This window comes from Cutaneotrichosporon oleaginosum (genome assembly GCF_008065305.1).
Source record: "Cutaneotrichosporon oleaginosum strain ATCC 20508 chromosome Unknown ATCC20508_contig02, whole genome shotgun sequence".
Lineage (NCBI taxonomy): Eukaryota > Fungi > Basidiomycota > Tremellomycetes > Trichosporonales > Trichosporonaceae > Cutaneotrichosporon > Cutaneotrichosporon oleaginosum.
Window position 1 is genome coordinate 2,666,714 of NW_027072171.1, and position 17,321 is coordinate 2,684,034.

General features: G+C 62.4%; 7 protein-coding genes across 7 annotated transcripts; 3 read left to right on the plus strand and 4 right to left on the minus strand.

Moving 5' to 3' along the window:
• Nucleotides 1-85: 85 nt before the first annotated feature.
• On the plus strand, nucleotides 86-1,228 carry COLE_02742 (uncharacterized protein; the record flags this gene model as incomplete). The annotated part of the gene is made up of 3 exons (XM_018423401.2): nucleotides 86-477; nucleotides 591-835; nucleotides 870-1,228. 3 exons carry the CDS (start codon nucleotides 86-88, stop codon nucleotides 1,226-1,228), a joined length of 996 nt encoding a protein of 331 aa, XP_018278225.1.
• Nucleotides 1,229-2,767: 1,539 nt separating this feature from the next.
• On the minus strand, nucleotides 2,768-4,673 carry COLE_02743 (uncharacterized protein; the record flags this gene model as incomplete). Its single annotated transcript, XM_018423402.2, has 4 exons — nucleotides 2,768-3,789; nucleotides 3,889-3,977; nucleotides 4,024-4,209; nucleotides 4,366-4,673. The coding sequence occupies 4 exons, from the start codon at nucleotides 4,671-4,673 to the stop codon at nucleotides 2,768-2,770; spliced, it is 1,605 nt and encodes a 534-aa protein (XP_018278226.1).
• Nucleotides 4,674-5,236: 563 nt separating this feature from the next.
• COLE_02744 (uncharacterized protein) lies at nucleotides 5,237-7,703 on the minus strand (the record flags this gene model as incomplete). The annotated part of the gene is made up of 6 exons (XM_018421407.2): nucleotides 5,237-5,731; nucleotides 5,766-6,900; nucleotides 6,935-7,163; nucleotides 7,299-7,361; nucleotides 7,446-7,571; nucleotides 7,682-7,703. 6 exons carry the CDS (start codon nucleotides 7,701-7,703, stop codon nucleotides 5,237-5,239), a joined length of 2,070 nt encoding a protein of 689 aa, XP_018278227.1.
• A 219-nt stretch (nucleotides 7,704-7,922) lies between these two features.
• Nucleotides 7,923-8,699, plus strand: COLE_02745 (uncharacterized protein; the record flags this gene model as incomplete). Its single annotated transcript, XM_018423403.2, has 3 exons — nucleotides 7,923-8,000; nucleotides 8,192-8,320; nucleotides 8,406-8,699. 3 exons carry the CDS (start codon nucleotides 7,923-7,925, stop codon nucleotides 8,697-8,699), a joined length of 501 nt encoding a protein of 166 aa, XP_018278228.1.
• Nucleotides 8,700-11,973: 3,274 nt separating this feature from the next.
• Nucleotides 11,974-12,766, minus strand: COLE_02746 (uncharacterized protein; the record flags this gene model as incomplete). The annotated part of the gene is made up of 3 exons (XM_018423405.2): nucleotides 11,974-12,074; nucleotides 12,296-12,646; nucleotides 12,709-12,766. The coding sequence occupies 3 exons, from the start codon at nucleotides 12,764-12,766 to the stop codon at nucleotides 11,974-11,976; spliced, it is 510 nt and encodes a 169-aa protein (XP_018278230.1).
• A 560-nt stretch (nucleotides 12,767-13,326) lies between these two features.
• On the plus strand, nucleotides 13,327-15,850 carry COLE_02747 (uncharacterized protein; the record flags this gene model as incomplete). Its single annotated transcript, XM_018424820.2, has 3 exons — nucleotides 13,327-13,482; nucleotides 13,726-15,541; nucleotides 15,576-15,850. The coding sequence occupies 3 exons, from the start codon at nucleotides 13,327-13,329 to the stop codon at nucleotides 15,848-15,850; spliced, it is 2,247 nt and encodes a 748-aa protein (XP_018278231.2).
• A 72-nt stretch (nucleotides 15,851-15,922) lies between these two features.
• COLE_02748 (uncharacterized protein) lies at nucleotides 15,923-16,542 on the minus strand (the record flags this gene model as incomplete). Its single annotated transcript, XM_018425790.2, has 2 exons — nucleotides 15,923-16,380; nucleotides 16,428-16,542. 2 exons carry the CDS (start codon nucleotides 16,540-16,542, stop codon nucleotides 15,923-15,925), a joined length of 573 nt encoding a protein of 190 aa, XP_018278232.1.
• Nucleotides 16,543-17,321: the final 779 nt, after the last annotated feature.

The following is a 17,321-nucleotide window of genomic DNA, read 5'->3' on the forward strand; positions in this document are numbered from 1 at the left end:
CGCGTGGCTCTCCCCTCAATGCCAGTCGTGCCTCTCTCACATCCATCTTCATTGCCTCCTTTTCCCGCCTTCAACGCCTATCACAATGCCAACGGTCGAGGACTACTTTGACGACGACACCGACCTCCCGCTCCCATCGGCGAGCGGCCGGCATCTCCCCAACACGGGTCTGCAGGGTGCCCTGCTCGAGGAGATCGGCGATGACCTCGACATGGACAAGCTTCAGGACCAGGGGCGTGGCGAGTATGGCGCGAACTCGCGTGCACCTCCTCCGTCTTCTCCGGGCAAGGGCAAGGCGCCTGAGACCGCTGCCGACGTCCAGCGGCCGCAGCAGCCGCGCATGGACCCCAACACTCCCATGGGCGGGTTTATGGGCGACATGATGAAGCTCCAGGAGGTCGAGGAGGAGCGGATCGAGAAGCTGCGGCGCACGTTCGGGAACACGAAGATCGCGCAGGACCCGAGTGTTTACAAATCGTGAGTGTGATCGATGCAGGAAGGGAGGAAAGAGGAGGGGAGGTGGGGGAGGGAAGGTGGACGCCGGCACTGAGGTCGGTCTAAGGTCGCAAAGAGGAAACAGCTGACACCAGGTGGAACACGGTGTACCCTCGCTACTTTGACGCCAAGGTGTCGGTCACAGACGGCCGCCGCGTGCCGCGCAAGTCGGCGCTGTGGTGGCCTCAAGCGACGCACATCGCACAGGCGTGCGCGTCGCTCGGCCTCCCCTCGGTCCTGGAGCCGGAGAAGACGCACCCCGCGGACTGGGAGAACCCCGGCCGTGTTAAGGTGCAGCTGGAGCGTGACGGGCGCCCGATCAATCCCATCGTGAAGAACCGTGCGTCTCCTCGACTGGCGGCTGCTGACCCCAGGCACACAGCTGTACACGCAGCTGGCGCGGCAGATGCAGAACGCGAACCCGAAGCTCGTGCCGGCCGAGGCGGACATGAAGCCGCGGAACGGGCCGAAGCCCCAGGCCGCGCCGAAGGGCAAGGCCGTCAAAACGGCTGCGCCGTTCGCGACGCGCCCGCCCGCCGCGCCCGTCCCGCTGCCGCGTATGGACGAGCGCTTGCCCGTGCACTCGCCGACGGCGGCGACGGGCGTGGCCGTCAGCTCGGTGAAGCGCGACCTCGAGGCGGAGAAGGAGGCGAAGAAAAAGGGCCTCGGCCCGCCAGAGGAGGGCGCCAAGGCGCCCAAGATGAAGCGCATCATGGTCCGCGGAAAGCGGTAGTGCCCTCACCCCGCGCCGCCTTTGCTCGCGCAGAGGACGCGCTGTTCAATTATGCATATCAACATTGCGACCTGACAAGGATGTGGGATTGTCCGCTGACAGCGGTGGCTAGTGCCGCTGCTTGGGCACTGTGATGGTGAAAGGGGGCAGATCGGCGAGGAGGTCGACGCTGCCGACGACGACGGACAGCTGGCGCTCCAGCGCGTCGGCGAGGTTGGACGGACGCCCGAGCTCGCGATACAAGCTCCACGTGAGCTGGAGCTGCGCGAGGGCCGAGCGCACGGCGTCGATGTCTTCGGGGCGGTGCGCGACGACCTGGATGCTCTCGTACGCAGGGGGCGGGTGCCGTGTCGCCGGCATCGGAGCACGCGCATCTGTAAAGGCGTCTGTGCGAGGTTGCTCGGCGTCCGACGCCTTGTAGGCCGGCTGCGTCTCTGGCGTCAGATATGCGGGAGTGTAACGCACGCGGACGTGACGCGGACGTCTCGTCGGGGGTAAGAGGCACGTCGCTCAAGCTGGAAGGGTAGGAGCGGGGCGACATCGACGGGGGGGAGGGCACGGCGAAGCGTGTGGGGCTCGGCGGCGGGCTGAGCGAGGAGGGGAATGAGCTGGGGCTGTCCGGCGGCGACGGGGGCGACGGGGGCAGAGGCGACGGCGAGGGAGGCGACGGGGGTGGCCGAGTCTGAGCGAAAGCGGAAGAGTCTGCCGGAGAAGGCGGGAGCGACGTCGGCGTGGGCGGGAGTGCGAGCGCGTCTGTGTAGTGGGGGGCAGTGGGGAGCGTGGCGGACCGCGGCGTGAGTGGCGCCCGGGCGGGAGACTCGAGGGTGCGTGAGCGCCGGGAGAAGGGGGACGTGGCGAGCGAGCCGATGCTCGCGCTGGGCGAGGGGCCGAGCTCCCAGTCAAAGAGGCCGAGGGCGCTGTATGGAGGGGCGGGCATGGGCGGTGGTTGGTGGGAGGAGTGGGGGAAAGGGGCGTGAACAGAGTTTGTTTAAGAGAGCGGAGGAGAAGGAGTGTGAGGTAGTAGGGAGTACGAGAAGAAGTCGGACGAGGTGATGATAGTTGGAGTGAAGAGCATGCGACGTCCGACGCTGCGTGGGAAGACTGGTTACCAGCGCATGACCGAGCTGACCGAGCTGACCGCTCACCGCTGACCGATCGCGAAGACATGGAGATGGGCATGGGCGGACTGCCGGATCGCCAGATCGCTTGATCGGTAAGTGAGTCGCGATGTGGCACGAGGACCATGCTATGGTCATAAAACGGCGGTCCTGCTGACTGCGAGGATATCAACTGAGGATCGCCGCGTCTCGTGACGTGAACGACTGTGACGCTGCAGAGACGGTAAGCGATCGCGGCCGAGGTCAGTGTTGGTAAGGGCGTGAGAGAGGCGCCGCAGCGCAAAGAATATCTCGTTAATACCTGAACCACCCCGCGCCGCTCGCTCGATCGCCTCGTCAGCTGCGCGCACATCTCCTACGCTTCGCACACTCGCGCAGCCCACGCACACACCCACCGTAACACTCTAAATGCCATTGTACGCTACATGGGCCTGTCCCACCAGTCCTTCCATCTTGACCGCACGCCGACCCGCTCGGTGCGGTACCGCGCCACCTCGTCCTCGTCCACCTCGCTCTCGTAGTCGCTCCCTCCTGGCGTGTCCCATCCCTCAAAGTCGTCGCGGAGGCGGTTGGCGCGTTCGTCCTCCTCCGAGCTTCTATTGCTCAACTCTGTCATCGGCAGCGTGTCGGCGGGCGTGGCGGCGCCTTCGGGCGTGCGGCGCGAGCGCGAAGACGGCGTGCGCGGGGTGCGGTGGGAGCCGAGGCTTGGCCGTGAGGATACCGAGCCATGGCTTCCGCGCGCGGTGCGGTTCAAGGGGCGTCGCTCGTCGTCGATCACCTCGTCAATCACATGGCCCGCGTCGTCGAGCGGCACCTCGACCTTCATGCTCTTCTGGTACTTGTGGTACGAGTAGAGTGCGATACCGCTGATCGTGATGGCGCATCCCACCACGTTGAGGGTGGTGAGCTTGTCGCCAAACACCCAGGCTGAGAAGGCGATCGTCGATACTTCCTTGAAGATGCCCGCGATCGATAATGGCACAACACCTGCACGCTGGATGACGAAGTACTCGCTCGACACCATGGCAAAGGCCAGTGCTCCGGGAAACGCGATAATCGCTATGCTCTTGAGGGCGATTATCGGCGTGGCAAAGAACGGTCCGGTAAAGATCTTGATCCAGCTCTCAACGATGGCGGAGACGATGAAGAGGATGAGACCCATGAGCGGCGCGAGCCAGAAGATGGTTGCAAACGGGTTGCTCAGACCCATCCCACGCTTGTGCATGATCAATTCGGTGAGCGCCCAACGCAGACCGCCGATCGCCGAGGCCGAGAACACCATGATGATGCCTGGGATGGAGACGGCGGTCACGTTGAACACCATCAGAAAGACACCGCCGGAGATGAGGCCAATGACAGACACAAGCTTGAACGAGTACTTCTCGAGCCTGAAGAGGAATGCGAACATGAGGACGAAGATGAGTGCGGATGATTTGCACATGGCTGGCGTGAGCGAGTTGCGCGAGAGGAGCGATGCGCTGCCAGACGAAGAGATCGGAGGCGGGCGGGAGCGAAAGAGGGGACGAGACGAGATGAACTCACTGTACAAGCTCAGAGTAATAGTCTTGAGTGAGAGATTTGACAGCCCAATATCGCCGCCCGTGGACGCAGCAGTGGGGAGAATGCGCGTGCTGTCATCAGCCGCCAGCCGATCCGCAGACTACCATGTTCACTCACATGTACTCGCGGCGCGTGGGCCGTTCGACGGGCCGGAAGCGCGGTACCGTCCACCGGATGATGCCCGCACATAACCACTGCACGACCATATGGCACGCCGTCACGAACAGCGGATATGTGAAGCCGTAGTATTCGGCGGAGAACATCCACTTGTTGTACATGGACAGGAGGGTTGCGAAAGCGTACCTGTGGTCAGCAGAGAGCGGTCTAGGATGGGGCGCCCCGTCCGCGTCGCAAGGCGGTGCGGCATGGCTCCGCCCCCAGGAGCCATAAGCTGCGAAGCTGTGAGTCCTCCGCAGCCTCTCGGGCCTCGTAGCGAGACGTGGGCACTCGACCACTCACCATGACAAGATGAACATGCCGGTAATCAACGCCGAGCGCCACCACAGCGCACGCTTCTGCGCCATCGTGGCCCAATGCACCTCCGTGCCGTGAGGATATGCCGCAGGGGCGGCGCCGTGCGCGCCCGCCGGCGGCTCATATCCCGGATACACGTGATGTGGGGGATAGACCTCGATGTCAGAGTGCGAGTCGTCCGAGTCCGAGTCGTCTGATTGTGATGATTTGGCTTTGCGCGGCTCTTCGCGGAAGCCGTCGAGGAGCGCGGTGCTCGCGCCCGCGTCGGACGCGCGGGGTTCTTCCTTCACCATGGCGGAGGCGGAGGGGAGGAAGCGGCGGGGCGAGGTGATAAGAGGAGCGGAGGGAGAGGCGGGCGGAAGGGCGAGGAAATGAGAGAGGGGAAGAGGAGGAGAGACGGCTTAGCAAGCCACAGAGTCGAGGCTGATCGCCACGGGTTCGGATCACGGGCTCATCCGTGTCGCACGAGTGAGGAGTGGTGCAAAGATGAAGATGTTGCAGCGAGAGACGTGACAAGTTGCACCAAACCTAGATTCATCGTGCCGCCTCCACCTCACCCCTGGCACCAAGCCCGCTGGCGCTCATGCCACCAGGGCTCGGCGCGCCGGGTCAATCCACGTGCAAGATTCAACCTGTCGCCGAGCCGCCGATGCGCCGAGTCAAGACGCGCCGTGTCACAGTGCGCCGTGTTCGCGTCAACGTTCGTGTCTCGTCATCCATAATCTACTACATACGCCTGTCGGCCTAATGAAATAACCTCCCTGCGTCTCCTCCCGCGCGCCATCAACTGCGCCTCAAACTACGCTAGGCCAAGTGTCGACGCCATCTCCGCGCCCCAACTCGGCCCCCGTCTCGGCTAGATCAACAGATCCTCGGCGGCGCCCCGAGGGCGTGGCATATCAGACTCGTAGTTCCCGCCGAGGAGATCGAGGTCCGCGAGCTGCGCGTATGGGTCGCTGCTCGACGCCGCGGATGGAGGCGCCTCGCCGTTCCTCGTACCGTTTCCGTTCCCGTTCCCGTTGCTGGCGGTCGCGGCGGGGGCAGCAGAGGGACGAGCGGGCACTGCTGGCGTCGGGCGCGGGTTGAACAGCGTCGTCGCCTGCACCAGGTGTCGCCGCGACGAGGCATTGAGCGCAGGCGAGTCTGGCAGGTACCGCGGCTTCGCGGTGCGGATGAACGTCTCGGGGTTCTTGTGGTAGATACTGCCGAGTGTGCCAGTGTGCAGCAGGAGCTGGTCGAGCATACCCTTGTCCATGCGGTCGGTTTCGGTAGAGATTACGGGCTTCTCGGAGAGGACAATATCGCGCGCCGCCGTGGGGTTCGTGGTGAGGAGGCGCCAGTACATGAATCCCTGACGTTAGCAGAGAAGTGAAGAAGGAACTCACGCGATCCCGCAGGTCGGGGTTCTCGGCCTCCTCCGTCGCCAGCTTGAGGATGCGCGGGAGAAGCTCCTGCGCCGCCGTGGGACGGCGGATGAACAGCTTGACTGTCGCTGTTAGGAGGGCCAGCTGCACCTCCGAAGGTTCCTCCTTGAACGCAAACATAAAGTCCTCGATGAGCTCGTCCGAGTTCTCGATGCGATCCGCGTACTGCCCCACAATCCAGATCATCGAGGCCTTGGCCTCAGGCTCGTCCAACACGTCGAGATTCTCGCAAAGCACAGCGATCACGCGCTCGTACTGGTTCGGATAGCGGCGGAAAATGTCCTTTATCACCACGATCGCTTCCTGCACGACATAGCTGATCTTGGTCTTCATGAGCTCGAGGAGCACCATGACACACTGGTCTGCCGCGGCGGCGATCTTGATCGCCAATCGTCCGATCGAGCGCACCGCTTTGCGCACAAAGTCAACGTCGACCTCCGACGCATACTCCTTGAGCTCGGCCAGGACCTCGCTGACGTTGTCCTCCCGCGTGAGGCGATACATGATCTCGAGCTTTGCGAGCTTGACGTAGATCGGGTCGTTGTACTTGCAGAAGAAGACCTTGACTTCGTTCTGAAGGATCGCTGGTCGCCGCTGGATGATGAGGAGGATGTTGCGGAGGCCGACGTATTGCACCTCGGGCCCGGAGGATAGCAATGTCACGAGGGGCGGGCCCATCTTGCGCTCCAGCACGCTCATCAGCGCCTCATCCTCCATGTAGTTCATGAGGTACAGGATGACCTTGATAGTCGTGAGCACGACTGCAGAGTTGGCGTGCTGCAGGCGCACGGAGATGCGCTCTGCGAGAGTCTCGGCGTCGAGCGACGACTGTGGCACAAACGAAAGGAGTGAGTCGAGGATGTATATCTGGCCCCATTCAGAACACTCGCCGAGGGCGGCGACGAGCTTGCCGGCGACAGTGGCGTTCAGACGCAGTGTAATGTCCGAGCTACGCTCCGAGATCTCCACCAGCGCGGCAACTGCGTTAGCCACAACCGTCGGGTTGTGGTCGGCCAACAAGTCTCGCAGCATGGCAACAAAGTTCTCCTTGGCGATTGTCTTCTTCCCATAGTCAGACGCATACAGCTTGGCAACGCTGGGGTGAGCTCAGTCTCAACATCGAAACCTACGCAATCGCGGCCGTCTTGCGAACGTATGGGTCCTGGTCTTCCAGTGCGTGTCGCAGCGGGTCAACGAGCGCTTGAATTATAGTGGGTAGCGGGATGGAGCTCATGGTACGGATGGCCAGACCTCGGATGAGGGGGTTGCGATCCGCGCAGTCTGAGAGGAAGCCTCCGATGGCATGTGCGACGTCTTCTGGCCGTGACCGCCCGTAGTTGACAAGGTAGAGGTATACCACTGCGGTCAGCAGGAGCGAGCGGAGCGAGCGGGGTAAGCCTTGCGAACACTGCGGACTATGTTACGGCGTCTAGTTCGGATACGACGAAGCGTCTGAGGGCGCAGCTCGAAGCGCTCCCAGCGCTCACAACTCACTCTTCTTGATCTCAAGCACCTGGATCTGCATGCACTGAATCATGTCGGGGAACAATGGGGACACTGGGGGTAAGCGTCTTCGGCGGCTCTCTCGCGCCCGCAAGGAGGCAGGTTGCCCGCAACCTGCCACCATGCCTGCCGACTAACTGTCATTCCCCATGGTCATGTTCGCCACGATCTTCTTGAGCGCCGTCTTCTTCCGCTGAAACCCCTTGTCCCGCTTATCACCTGCATTGCGGAGCTCGTCGCGCAGATCCTGGATCTTGCCGCGGGCTGTGGTTAGTGAGGCTGGAGGAAGGGGGGGGGGGGAGTGCAGGTAGGGTAGGGCGAGGGGGAGGAGGTGGCAGGGGAGTGCGGTAGCGAGGGGTGGGGAGGAGACGCACTGAAGAGCTTAGCGTCGGCCATGATGTCGGGAGAACGATGAGCTCAGGCGGAACCGGCCCGCTGAGGAGGTGAGGTGCAGCGAGGAGATGTGTGCAGTAACGGTCGACGGAGATGGCGACGGTATGGCTGGCCAGGGACCAGCCGCACGGGCCCAGCGTCACCAGCACTTTGGTTCCGTAGACCTCCACCCGTTGTCTCGCTCTTTCTCGTATTGCATCAACACCCACCGGGCCACCAACAATGAGCGACGCCGACCCGCTCGACCTCACGTCGTTGGATACGGACTCGCTGCTGAGAGCGCTGGCGGCTGTGCAGAAGGTGCGCTCTGCTCTGAGCCTCGTTGGCCTTCGCCTCCTCCTCCTCTTCCTCCCCACCTTCGTCTCCTCCATCTCCACCTCTTTCTCCTCTATCCGTCTCCATCTCTTGCCCCTCTCCATCACCTTCATCGTTTCTTCCCTCTCCGCATCCCACCATCCTTACTGATCAACTGCGTCCGAAACTAACACCAGGCCGTACCAGACCTCCTGCTCGACGTAAAGCCCGTCCTCGCACACCTGACATCGCCGACCGAAGAGGCCGACGAAGAAGGCGCCACGGCAGCAAGAGACGCCGTCGAGCGATACATGGCGACAGTGGATGTGAGTTGGCTGCGTTTTATGCCCGTAGCTGTCTTTTGAAGGCGGCACGACTCCTTGACTCTCCCCCACGCAGCGCTGATATCAGAAAATCCAGTTCATCCTCCGCCAGTCCGTTTTCTTCTTGCGCGAGACGCGCGCGGCGCCGTCCGTGCTCCGCCCGCCGCCGCCGGACGCCCTGCCCCGCCCTTTGGCGGCTACGTTGCGGGATAGTGGTGGTGGGGATGGGGAGGCGCAGCTCGGGCTGTACGCCCTGCGTGTGGAGGTGGCTACGTTGAAGGATATGCTTGCGGCCGTGAAGGCGAGCCGCGGAGCTGGAGAGGGGGAGGGGGCGGCGGTGGGGGAAGGACAGGAAAAAGAAGAGGCTATGGAGATGGCTTAGCGTACGGCTTAGATGGCGGGTATGCCAGTTGTATCATAGACCGAGGAGTCTCGCCTTTGTGCCGCACTCCCCCCACCTCTCCTCTCCCGCATGTACATGATACGATACACGATTCATAGCAAGCTACGTGTCTCTACATATAGCGCCATGACGAAGGGGTATGCTTTGACTAAAGGGAGGAGCGAAAAGCGAAGGTCGTACACGGCGCTAAGAGCGCATCATAACTTGTAGGTTGGACAACCAGGTAGCAGCTAGCAAGAGCACCAGCGAGAGCAATACTAGATGCACGCTTACGAGCGCTCACCACGGAGGCGGCGAGCGAGCTGGAGGTCCTTGGGCTGGATGGTGACACGCTTGGCGTGGATAGCAGCCAGGTTGGTGTCCTCGAAAAGCGAGACAAGGTACGCCTCAGCAGCCTCCTGGAGGGCACCGATGGCCGAGCTCTGGAAGCGGAGGTCGGTCTTGAAGTCCTGAGCGATCTCACGAACAAGGCGCTGGAATGGCAGCTTGCGGATAAGGAGCTCAGTCGACCTGGGTGTGTCAGTATGTGCATGCATCTATGCATGAAGCAGTGTTGCGAGTCGACTTACTTCTGGTAGCGACGAATCTCACGAAGAGCGACGGTACCGGGGCGGTAACGGTGGGGCTTCTTGACGCCACCGGTCGCGGCCGAGGGAGCCGACTTGCGGGCGGCCTTGGCGGCGACTGTTGGCCAATCCAGGAACGAGGGCGGATTTGGGAGAGTGGGCGCCGGGGCGGGAGGGAAGGTGCAAACGAGGGGGAGGCAAGACGGTCACCATGTGTGGGGGGGTGGATGCGAGTGAACAGTGGTGAACGATACATGGCGAACAATGACGAAAGCGGTGGAAGCATGCATGGGGCACGGTCAGCGTCGTGTCAAGCGGGGGCCAGGTTCCGTGTGTGTCGGCGGAGGCAAGGCGGAGAGGTAAGACTCACGCTGCTTACGGGGCGCCTTGCCACCGGTGGACTTGCGGGCGGTCTGCTGTGGGGGTGTTAGTTATCCATTGGGGGCTGGAATGATGTGGGAGTGATGGACGGTGCTATGGGGGTTGTATGACAGAACAGGAGGGTGAAGTTTGGGAAATGATGAGCGAGGAAGATCGGGTGACGAGGACGTCTCCCGAATGCATGTTGATCGTTGTGCATGCATGGTGGAGTGCACCATGCATGGGGGAAGCGAGTGCATGCATGTGTGGAAGTGATGGGGGATGGACGAGTGGGAGTGGTGGGTGGTGGGGGTATGCTGAGGAGTGCATGGTGTTGTTGGGTGGGAAGGTGGGTGACGGGGTGTTGCGGTGGATCGTGTCGTCTACGAGTTGAACTGAAAGAGTGTTCTTACCTTGGTGCGGGCTGGATGTCAGCAGGATTCGGATGGAGGGGGGAGGGACGACGTACCCATTGTGGATTGAGGATTGGGTTAGGGGATGGAGGTTGAGGGGGAGCAAGTGGTGGTGAGGAAGAGAGAATTGATGATGAAGAAAGAGGAGATGTGGGAGTGGATGGTAGATGTAGAGCGGCGAGGGAAGGGGGAGGGGGGGATGACTGGACTGCTCTGCGGGTGTGAGGGTATATTCGAGAGCGACGCTTTGCGGCGTGTGCAAACCTCCGTTGCGTACGGTGGATCACCGGGCTGTGTGGTGGTACGGTGGTACGGTGGTACGGTGGAATATGTACGGGTGGCGTGTGTTGAGCGATTTGGGGGGATCGAGGGGGGATCGAGGGGGGGGGGAGATGGAAGAAGGCGTGTGCCGATCACAGTCAGAGTCTGCAGATGGCCAGTGGCTAGTGGCGAGCGTCAAGCCGAATCCTCTTTCCCCCGTCCCGTGTAGCCGTGTAACCCCCGTACCCCCGTGCACGCAGAGGGGGAATGCGTGGGCGTGGGCGTGGGGGCGGGGGGGAAGCTGGACCGGCTGCGAACTGCGAGGGAGAATGACTGTGGAACAAAGGTGAGCCCGGCGCAGATTGCGTGCCAGGCTGAGGTACCGCTTTCTGCCACACGCTACCTCGGCGTCTACCGTTGGCCTTGTTCCACCTCTAGGCCTCTCGAAGCGTCTCTAGCTCTCTAGCCTAGCTAGCCCCCGTTCATCTGGATCGCAGGCGTGTCATGCGCCACGGTACATTCACTGTCGCGTCCAACCCGCCTATACCGTCTTCACCATCGGTCAGCAATTCAGCAAGCGAGCGAGCGAGACACCTCCGACCGAGACCATCAGCACACTCTTACAATTCCGAGGTCTTCCCGAAGACACAAACACGCACAGTCGGTCTCTCGCAATCACGACGGCTGGGAGCGACGTAGCGTGCATGCATGAGGAGTTATGGCCTTTTCGAGGTCGGCGTCCAAATGGAGCGTTCCGAACCGGCCATTCCGTGCAGAGTAGTCAAGCCGAAACGGCCGTGCCTGTCGGTGTCACTCGCCTGTCCACCCGTCCAACCCAAGCGCTGAACAAGTACATGTACCTCTACATAGCTATGTAGCATATATTGAATAGCGCGCTGCCCGGGAGGGCCAAGCAGTGATACGACGCATGCTTGTGGCTGCAAGCGCGTGCATTCCAGTTGCCAGTTGCAAGACAGGGTCGTGGAATTGGTCGGAGCCGGCTCGGCATCTCGGATCCCAGGTGATCAGCGCCGAAATCTAAAGTGGCCTGCCCCACTCTGAAAGATGGTGTTGGTACGCCTAATCGAACAAGTTGAGGCCAACCGCCGTAGCTCTGTAATGAGGTAAAGCTATGAGGGCTCGATATGTCGATAACGTGCGTCACTGGGAGCTTCTGGGGTATTGGAGTAGAGAGCGTAGGTAAGGATGTGCCTCCCTCGCTTTATCCCTCGGCCCACAGAGCGGCCAGGAAGAAGGCACGCCTTGTGAGGCTGAGTTGGCGCTCGAGGTGGGAGCTGAGAAGGGCAGCGATCTGGTACTTCCGCGGGACCGTCCGTCAGCCGACACAAGCAGCGTACAAGCTAGTCTGTTCACACCAGGCTGCAAGCCCCCTCTCCTTACGAACGGAAGGCGGACGCGCGGTAACGGATCTCTCTCCATCCGCTTCTGGAATGAATGATATATGCTGGGCACCACCACCCGCCTTCCCGCCATGGAGTCGACACCCATTGGCCAGCAGGCATTCACCGTACCACAAGATCAGTAGACGAGTGAGTTCTCCATCAGTAGATAAGTGTCCCATACTCCACGTCCGATTAGCAAGTTTCCTGCCGCATGCTCGAGCAATGCTATACCATGATCATGCCTATGTCTCTATGCCGACGCCTCGGCCGCCGCGGGCGCCTCGGACTTTGCCTCGGCGAGCTTGGTCTTCAGCTTCATGGCCATGTGACCGGGAACGTGCTTCAATCCGTCTGATGTCAGCTCCGTGTTTAGCGTCTGCGTCTTTGTCCACCTGCGACGGCCGCCACGAGCAGTGCTCGTAAGCAACGGACATAGCCTCGAGGTGCCGCCGTGCTGCTCGCCTGCCCTCCTCTCCTACGCCTTCTCCCCTCTTCTCCCCCTCCCCCTCCCTCTACCCCCTCCCTCTCGCCCTTCTCCCCTCTCCCCTATGGCATCCCCTCCCCCAACTCACAGTCAGCCCGGTTCCGGTAGTACTTCTCCGCCAGGTCCACCCGCCCAAGGTTGATGCAGCGCCCCACAATCTCCGTCGACGTCTGCTTGCTAACCGCATACCCATTCACGCGCCACTGCTGGATCACGCGCCCGAGCTCCTCAAGCTCCTCCGGCGTGTCCGACAGCTGCACGACCTTGCGCAGGTTGCCTGCGCGGTGCTCCTCCCGCCCATGCGTGGGGTGCATGATGCGCGACACGTAGTCGGCGCGGCGCGCGGACCGGTCGCCCCCGCTGCTCGACGGCAGCTCGGCCACCGAGTCGTCGAACAGGTCGTCCATGTCCACCTCTTCCGCGGCCTTGCCCTTCCAGGCTGATGTCAGCAACGGCTACACGGCTACACGGCTACACGGGGAGCACACGACGGGGACGCACCGACTGCGGAGGAGTGGAGGGAGCGGGTGGCGGGGAGGAGGCGGCGGAGGGCGAGCATTGTTGTTGCGAGCTAGGAGTGTACCGCCGACGTCTGATGGACTTTTCGGAGTGCAGAGGGAGATCGGAGGGCGTGCCTGGATATCAGTGAAGATACCGTGGGAGAGTTAAGAGGTGTCACCCCTCACTTATGCACGTGGCATGCGTTGTAGGCTGTTTCATATTCAAATGAGGAATTCAATTGGATTTGAATGTGCACAGCAAATGAACAGCGCGTGGTTGAGGGACGAGGGACGACGGTGCCTGAGGAGCGTGTATGTAGCCGCAGCCACAGCCAGGCGGAATACGCGGAGGAAGGCTTGGAGGGAGGGGTGTGAGAGCCATCGCCCCGCGCCCGCGACGTGTCACCGCACCACTCACAAAGTCTCAACGACGGTTGTTCTCAGTCGTCAACACCTCCTCACTCGTTCACAACACATGCGGTCGACCACCCATCGACGCACCCACTACCACGACGACGACGACCTCGCTGACCCGAGGCCCTGGGAGACACGCGTCCCTCCCTCCCGATACGGTTCTGGACGAGACAAGGCCGCCGTCCCCGACCTCCCCCTCTACACCATGGACAAGGAGAAGGAGAAGGATCTTGCCGAGGCTGCCGGCGAGACTGCCCCGCTCAACGACGACGGGCAGGGCAAGTGGGACAAGGGGCATGGCGCCGGTCCCGGTGTAGGCGGGAGGCGTGGGCTGCCACCACGACAGAGGTTGGATGGCTGGGTGAGTGATTCTGGGCGTGGGTTTCTATGTGCGACCGCTGGGCCGTCAGCGAGCTACCTGGCGACCGTTGATCGCGAGCGCAGCGAGCGAGTGAGCAGGTACGGCGCCGCGGCGAACTGCCGCATTGACAGGCGGGCCATTGATATTGTCCCCCCCTCATTTCCCTTTCCCGCATCTCACCTCCACTCCCGTCTCCCACCAACCAAACCTCCCCTCCCATGTACAGGCCATACTAACGCGCAGCAAGGAGTGTACCAGGAAAATGAGGAGCTCGTGTGGACCGCCGTGTACACATTACTGGGCATGATCACGCGCTTCTGGCGCATCGGCGCCGCCAACTTTGTCGTGTGGGACGAAGCACACTTTGGCAAGTTCGGTTCCCACTACATCAACCGCGACTTTTACTTCGACGTGCACCCACCACTGGGCAAGATGCTCGTCGGCTTTGCCGGCCTTGTCTCAGGCTACAACGGCGGCTTCGAGTTCAAGTCTGGCGTTGAGTATCCCGACAGTGTGCCGTATACGGCCATGCGCGTGCTTCTTGCATCCTTTGGCGTCGCACTTGTCCCCCTTGCATGGTTGACCTCCGGCGAGCTCGGCTGGTCGCGCTACACGCGCCACTGGGTCACCCTGTGCGTGCTGTGCGACATTGGATGGCTTTGCATCTCACGTTTCATCCTCCTCGACTCGATGCTCCTCTTCTTCACGTTCACGACCGTCTTTGGCCTCGTCAAGTTCCACAACCAGCGCCACCAGCCCTTCACTGACGACTGGTGGATCTGGCTCGTGTTCACCGGCTGGTCGATCGGCTGCGTACTCTCCGTCAAGTGGGTTGGTCTCTTCGGCGTCGCCCTTGTCGGCCTGTACACCATCGAGGACTTGTGGGAGAAGTTCGGCGACCTCTCCATGCCCGTCCGCACCTACGCCAAGCACTGGGCCGCCAGAGTCGTCTGCCTCATCATGCTGCCGTTCTTCATTTACGCCGCCTGCTTCAAGATCCACTTCCTGATCCTCAACCGCTCCGGACCTGGCGACGCGCAGATGAGCTCGCTTTTCCAGGCTGGCCTGCGCGGCAACGACTTTGCTCAGTCACCTCTTGAGGTCGCGTACGGCTCACGCCTCACGCTCAAGAACTTTGGCTACGGCGGTGGCCTGCTGCACTCGCACATCCAGACGTACCCGACCGGCTCGATGCAGCAGCAGATCACCTGCTACCACTACAAGGACTCGAACAACGACTGGATCGTCACCCTGCCATGGGGTGCAGAGGAGGCCAACCCCGACGACATCCGCTTCCTCAAGGACGGCGACGTTATCCGCCTCGTGCACGCCCAGACCAACCGACAGCTGCACTCGCACCCGCTGGCTGCGCCCGTGACCAAGGAGGACTGGGAGGTCTCGGGCTACGGCAACCAAACCGTCGGCGACGAGCAGGACCACTGGGTGGTCGAGGTGGTTGACGACACGCAGCGCAAGAAGAAGGACGATGACGGGCGCATCCACGCCCTCACCACCCGCATGCGATTCCGGCACAAGAACCTCGGGTGCTACCTGCGCGCTGCGAACGCGGTGCTGCCGCAGTGGGGCTTCAAGCAGGTCGAAGTGTCGTGCATCAAGAGCAACGACCCCAAGGACGTGCACACGTACTGGAACGTCGAGTCGCACTGGAACGACAAGCTCCCTCCCGGCAACCTCAAGATGTACCGCTCGCCTTTCTGGCGCGACTTTGCGCACCTGAACGTGGCGATGTGGACGTCGAACAACGCTCTGGTTCCCGACCCGGACAAGGAGGACATCCTCGCGTCCAAGCCGAGCGACTGGCCGTTCCTTCACCTCGGTCTGCGCATGTGCGGCTGGGGCGACAATCAGATCAAGTTCTACCTGCTTGGCACACCGCTTGTGTGGTGGTGGAGCAGCGTTTGCGTCCCCGGCCTGCTGCTGATCGCCGGCTGGTTCCTCCTCCGCATGCAGCGCCACTACAAGGACTGGGCGCCCGGAGAGTGGGACCACTTCCTCTACGTGTGCAAGGTCTCGTTCTTCGGCTGGTTCCTGCACTTCAGTGAGTTACGCGTGCAGTCCATGACTCACACCAGTTCCCTTCCTGATCATGGGCCGTGTGACATATCTGCACCACTACCTCCCGACGCTGTGGTTCGCTGTGCTCATGGCCGGCCAAGTGCTCGACCTGCTCTTCTTTGCCTCGCCGCGCTGGTCGCCCAAGGCCAGGCTTGTCTGGTTCGCGCTGTGGACTGGCGCGCTCGTCGCCAACTTCTGGTGGTTCAAAGACCTTGCTCTGGGCATCCACGGCAATGTGAACGACCACCCCGGCTGGCAGTGGCGCCGATCGTGGAACGTGAGTGTTTGCTGACGACTTGTGCTAACCGCAGATCTACAATGGGTCTTAAACAATCCTGTAGCCTGCAATGCAATAGATACATCTCTAGTCCTTGACCCACATCTCGTAGCGGTACTTGATCCCCTTCTCTTCCACCTCGCCCTCGGGCACATCCCATCCAACCCACGCCTTGAGCTCGGCGTGCGGCGCCCTCCGCCATCCCGGCATCGTCGTAAAGTCCGCGAGGAAGACGTCGCACGGCAGGCGCTCCAGCACGCGCGTAAGGAGGACGCGGTCGACGTCGTGCGCCAGCGCGGCATTGTACAGCGTCGCGCCGCCGATAAGGAACACGCGGTGGGTGTCCGCCGGCACAGCCGCCATCGCGGCCTCGAAGCTCGCGTGCGCGCTCACACCCGTCATGCCCGCGAAGTCGACGGCACCCGGCGTGCGCGAGATAACGAGGTTATGCCGCCCACGCAGCGGCCGGAACTTGGCGGGTATTCCGTCCCACGTCCGCCGGCCCATGAGCACGGCGTTGCGCACCTTCCCCTCCCCCGTCGTGACTAGTGTCAGCGAGCGCAATGCGCACCGGCTTCCGCCCGCGACTCACCACGCGCAAAATACTTCATCTCGCCAGGCAGGCGCCACGGGAGGCCGCCGTCGCGCCCGATGCCGTTGTCGAGCGTCGCCGCGACGATGGCGGTGAGGCGCGGCGTGGGGGACATGGTGGTGGTGAAATGCGGCGCGACGCGCCCAGGTGATATACGGTATCGGGGGGCCGGATAAGCGATCTATTGGCAGCGTCATCTCTAGATCGCCAGCGACGCTCATCCCTCATCCACAACATCGCCATGCCTGTGAGTCGTCTGGGTCGCATGTACGCTCGCGCTCGCTCTGCTGCGCGGTCGCTGTACGATTTCGCTGCGCTGCGCGCTGCGCGCCGAGACCCGGCCCCACCCCACGCCCAGCCCGCCTCGCTCCGCTCGGCGCTGACCCCAGGCCTACCACTCCGCATTCAACGACGACCCGGTGCAGCAGATCGGCAACACCGCCGTCCTGCCCATCAACTGGAAGCACGTTAAAGGGAGCACGCTCGTGACGGCCGACCCCAGCCGGCCAGACATCGTCGAGGAGGCGCTCGACCTCTTCCGCGCCAACTGCCTCTTCCGCAACTTTGAGATCAAGGGTGAGTGGGGGGTGGGGGACCAGCGGCGGCGAACGACTTGGAGCATGGGGCGGCCAGGCGAGGCGAGGATGGGAGAGGGACGGAACGTGAAGGCGAGGCAGCGGACTCGCCGGACTGCGCGCGACTGCGTGCGCCCTTGCATCGCCCCTACGGACACTGAGACTGACCCCAGGCCCTGCGGACCGCACGCTGATCTACCTCATCCTCTTCATCTCGGACTGCATCGCCAAGCTCGCGCCGAGCGCGGGCCGCCCCTCTCCCGGATACCAGGAGGCGGGGAAGAAGCTGGCGACGCTCGCCGTCGACAACTTTGCGCTG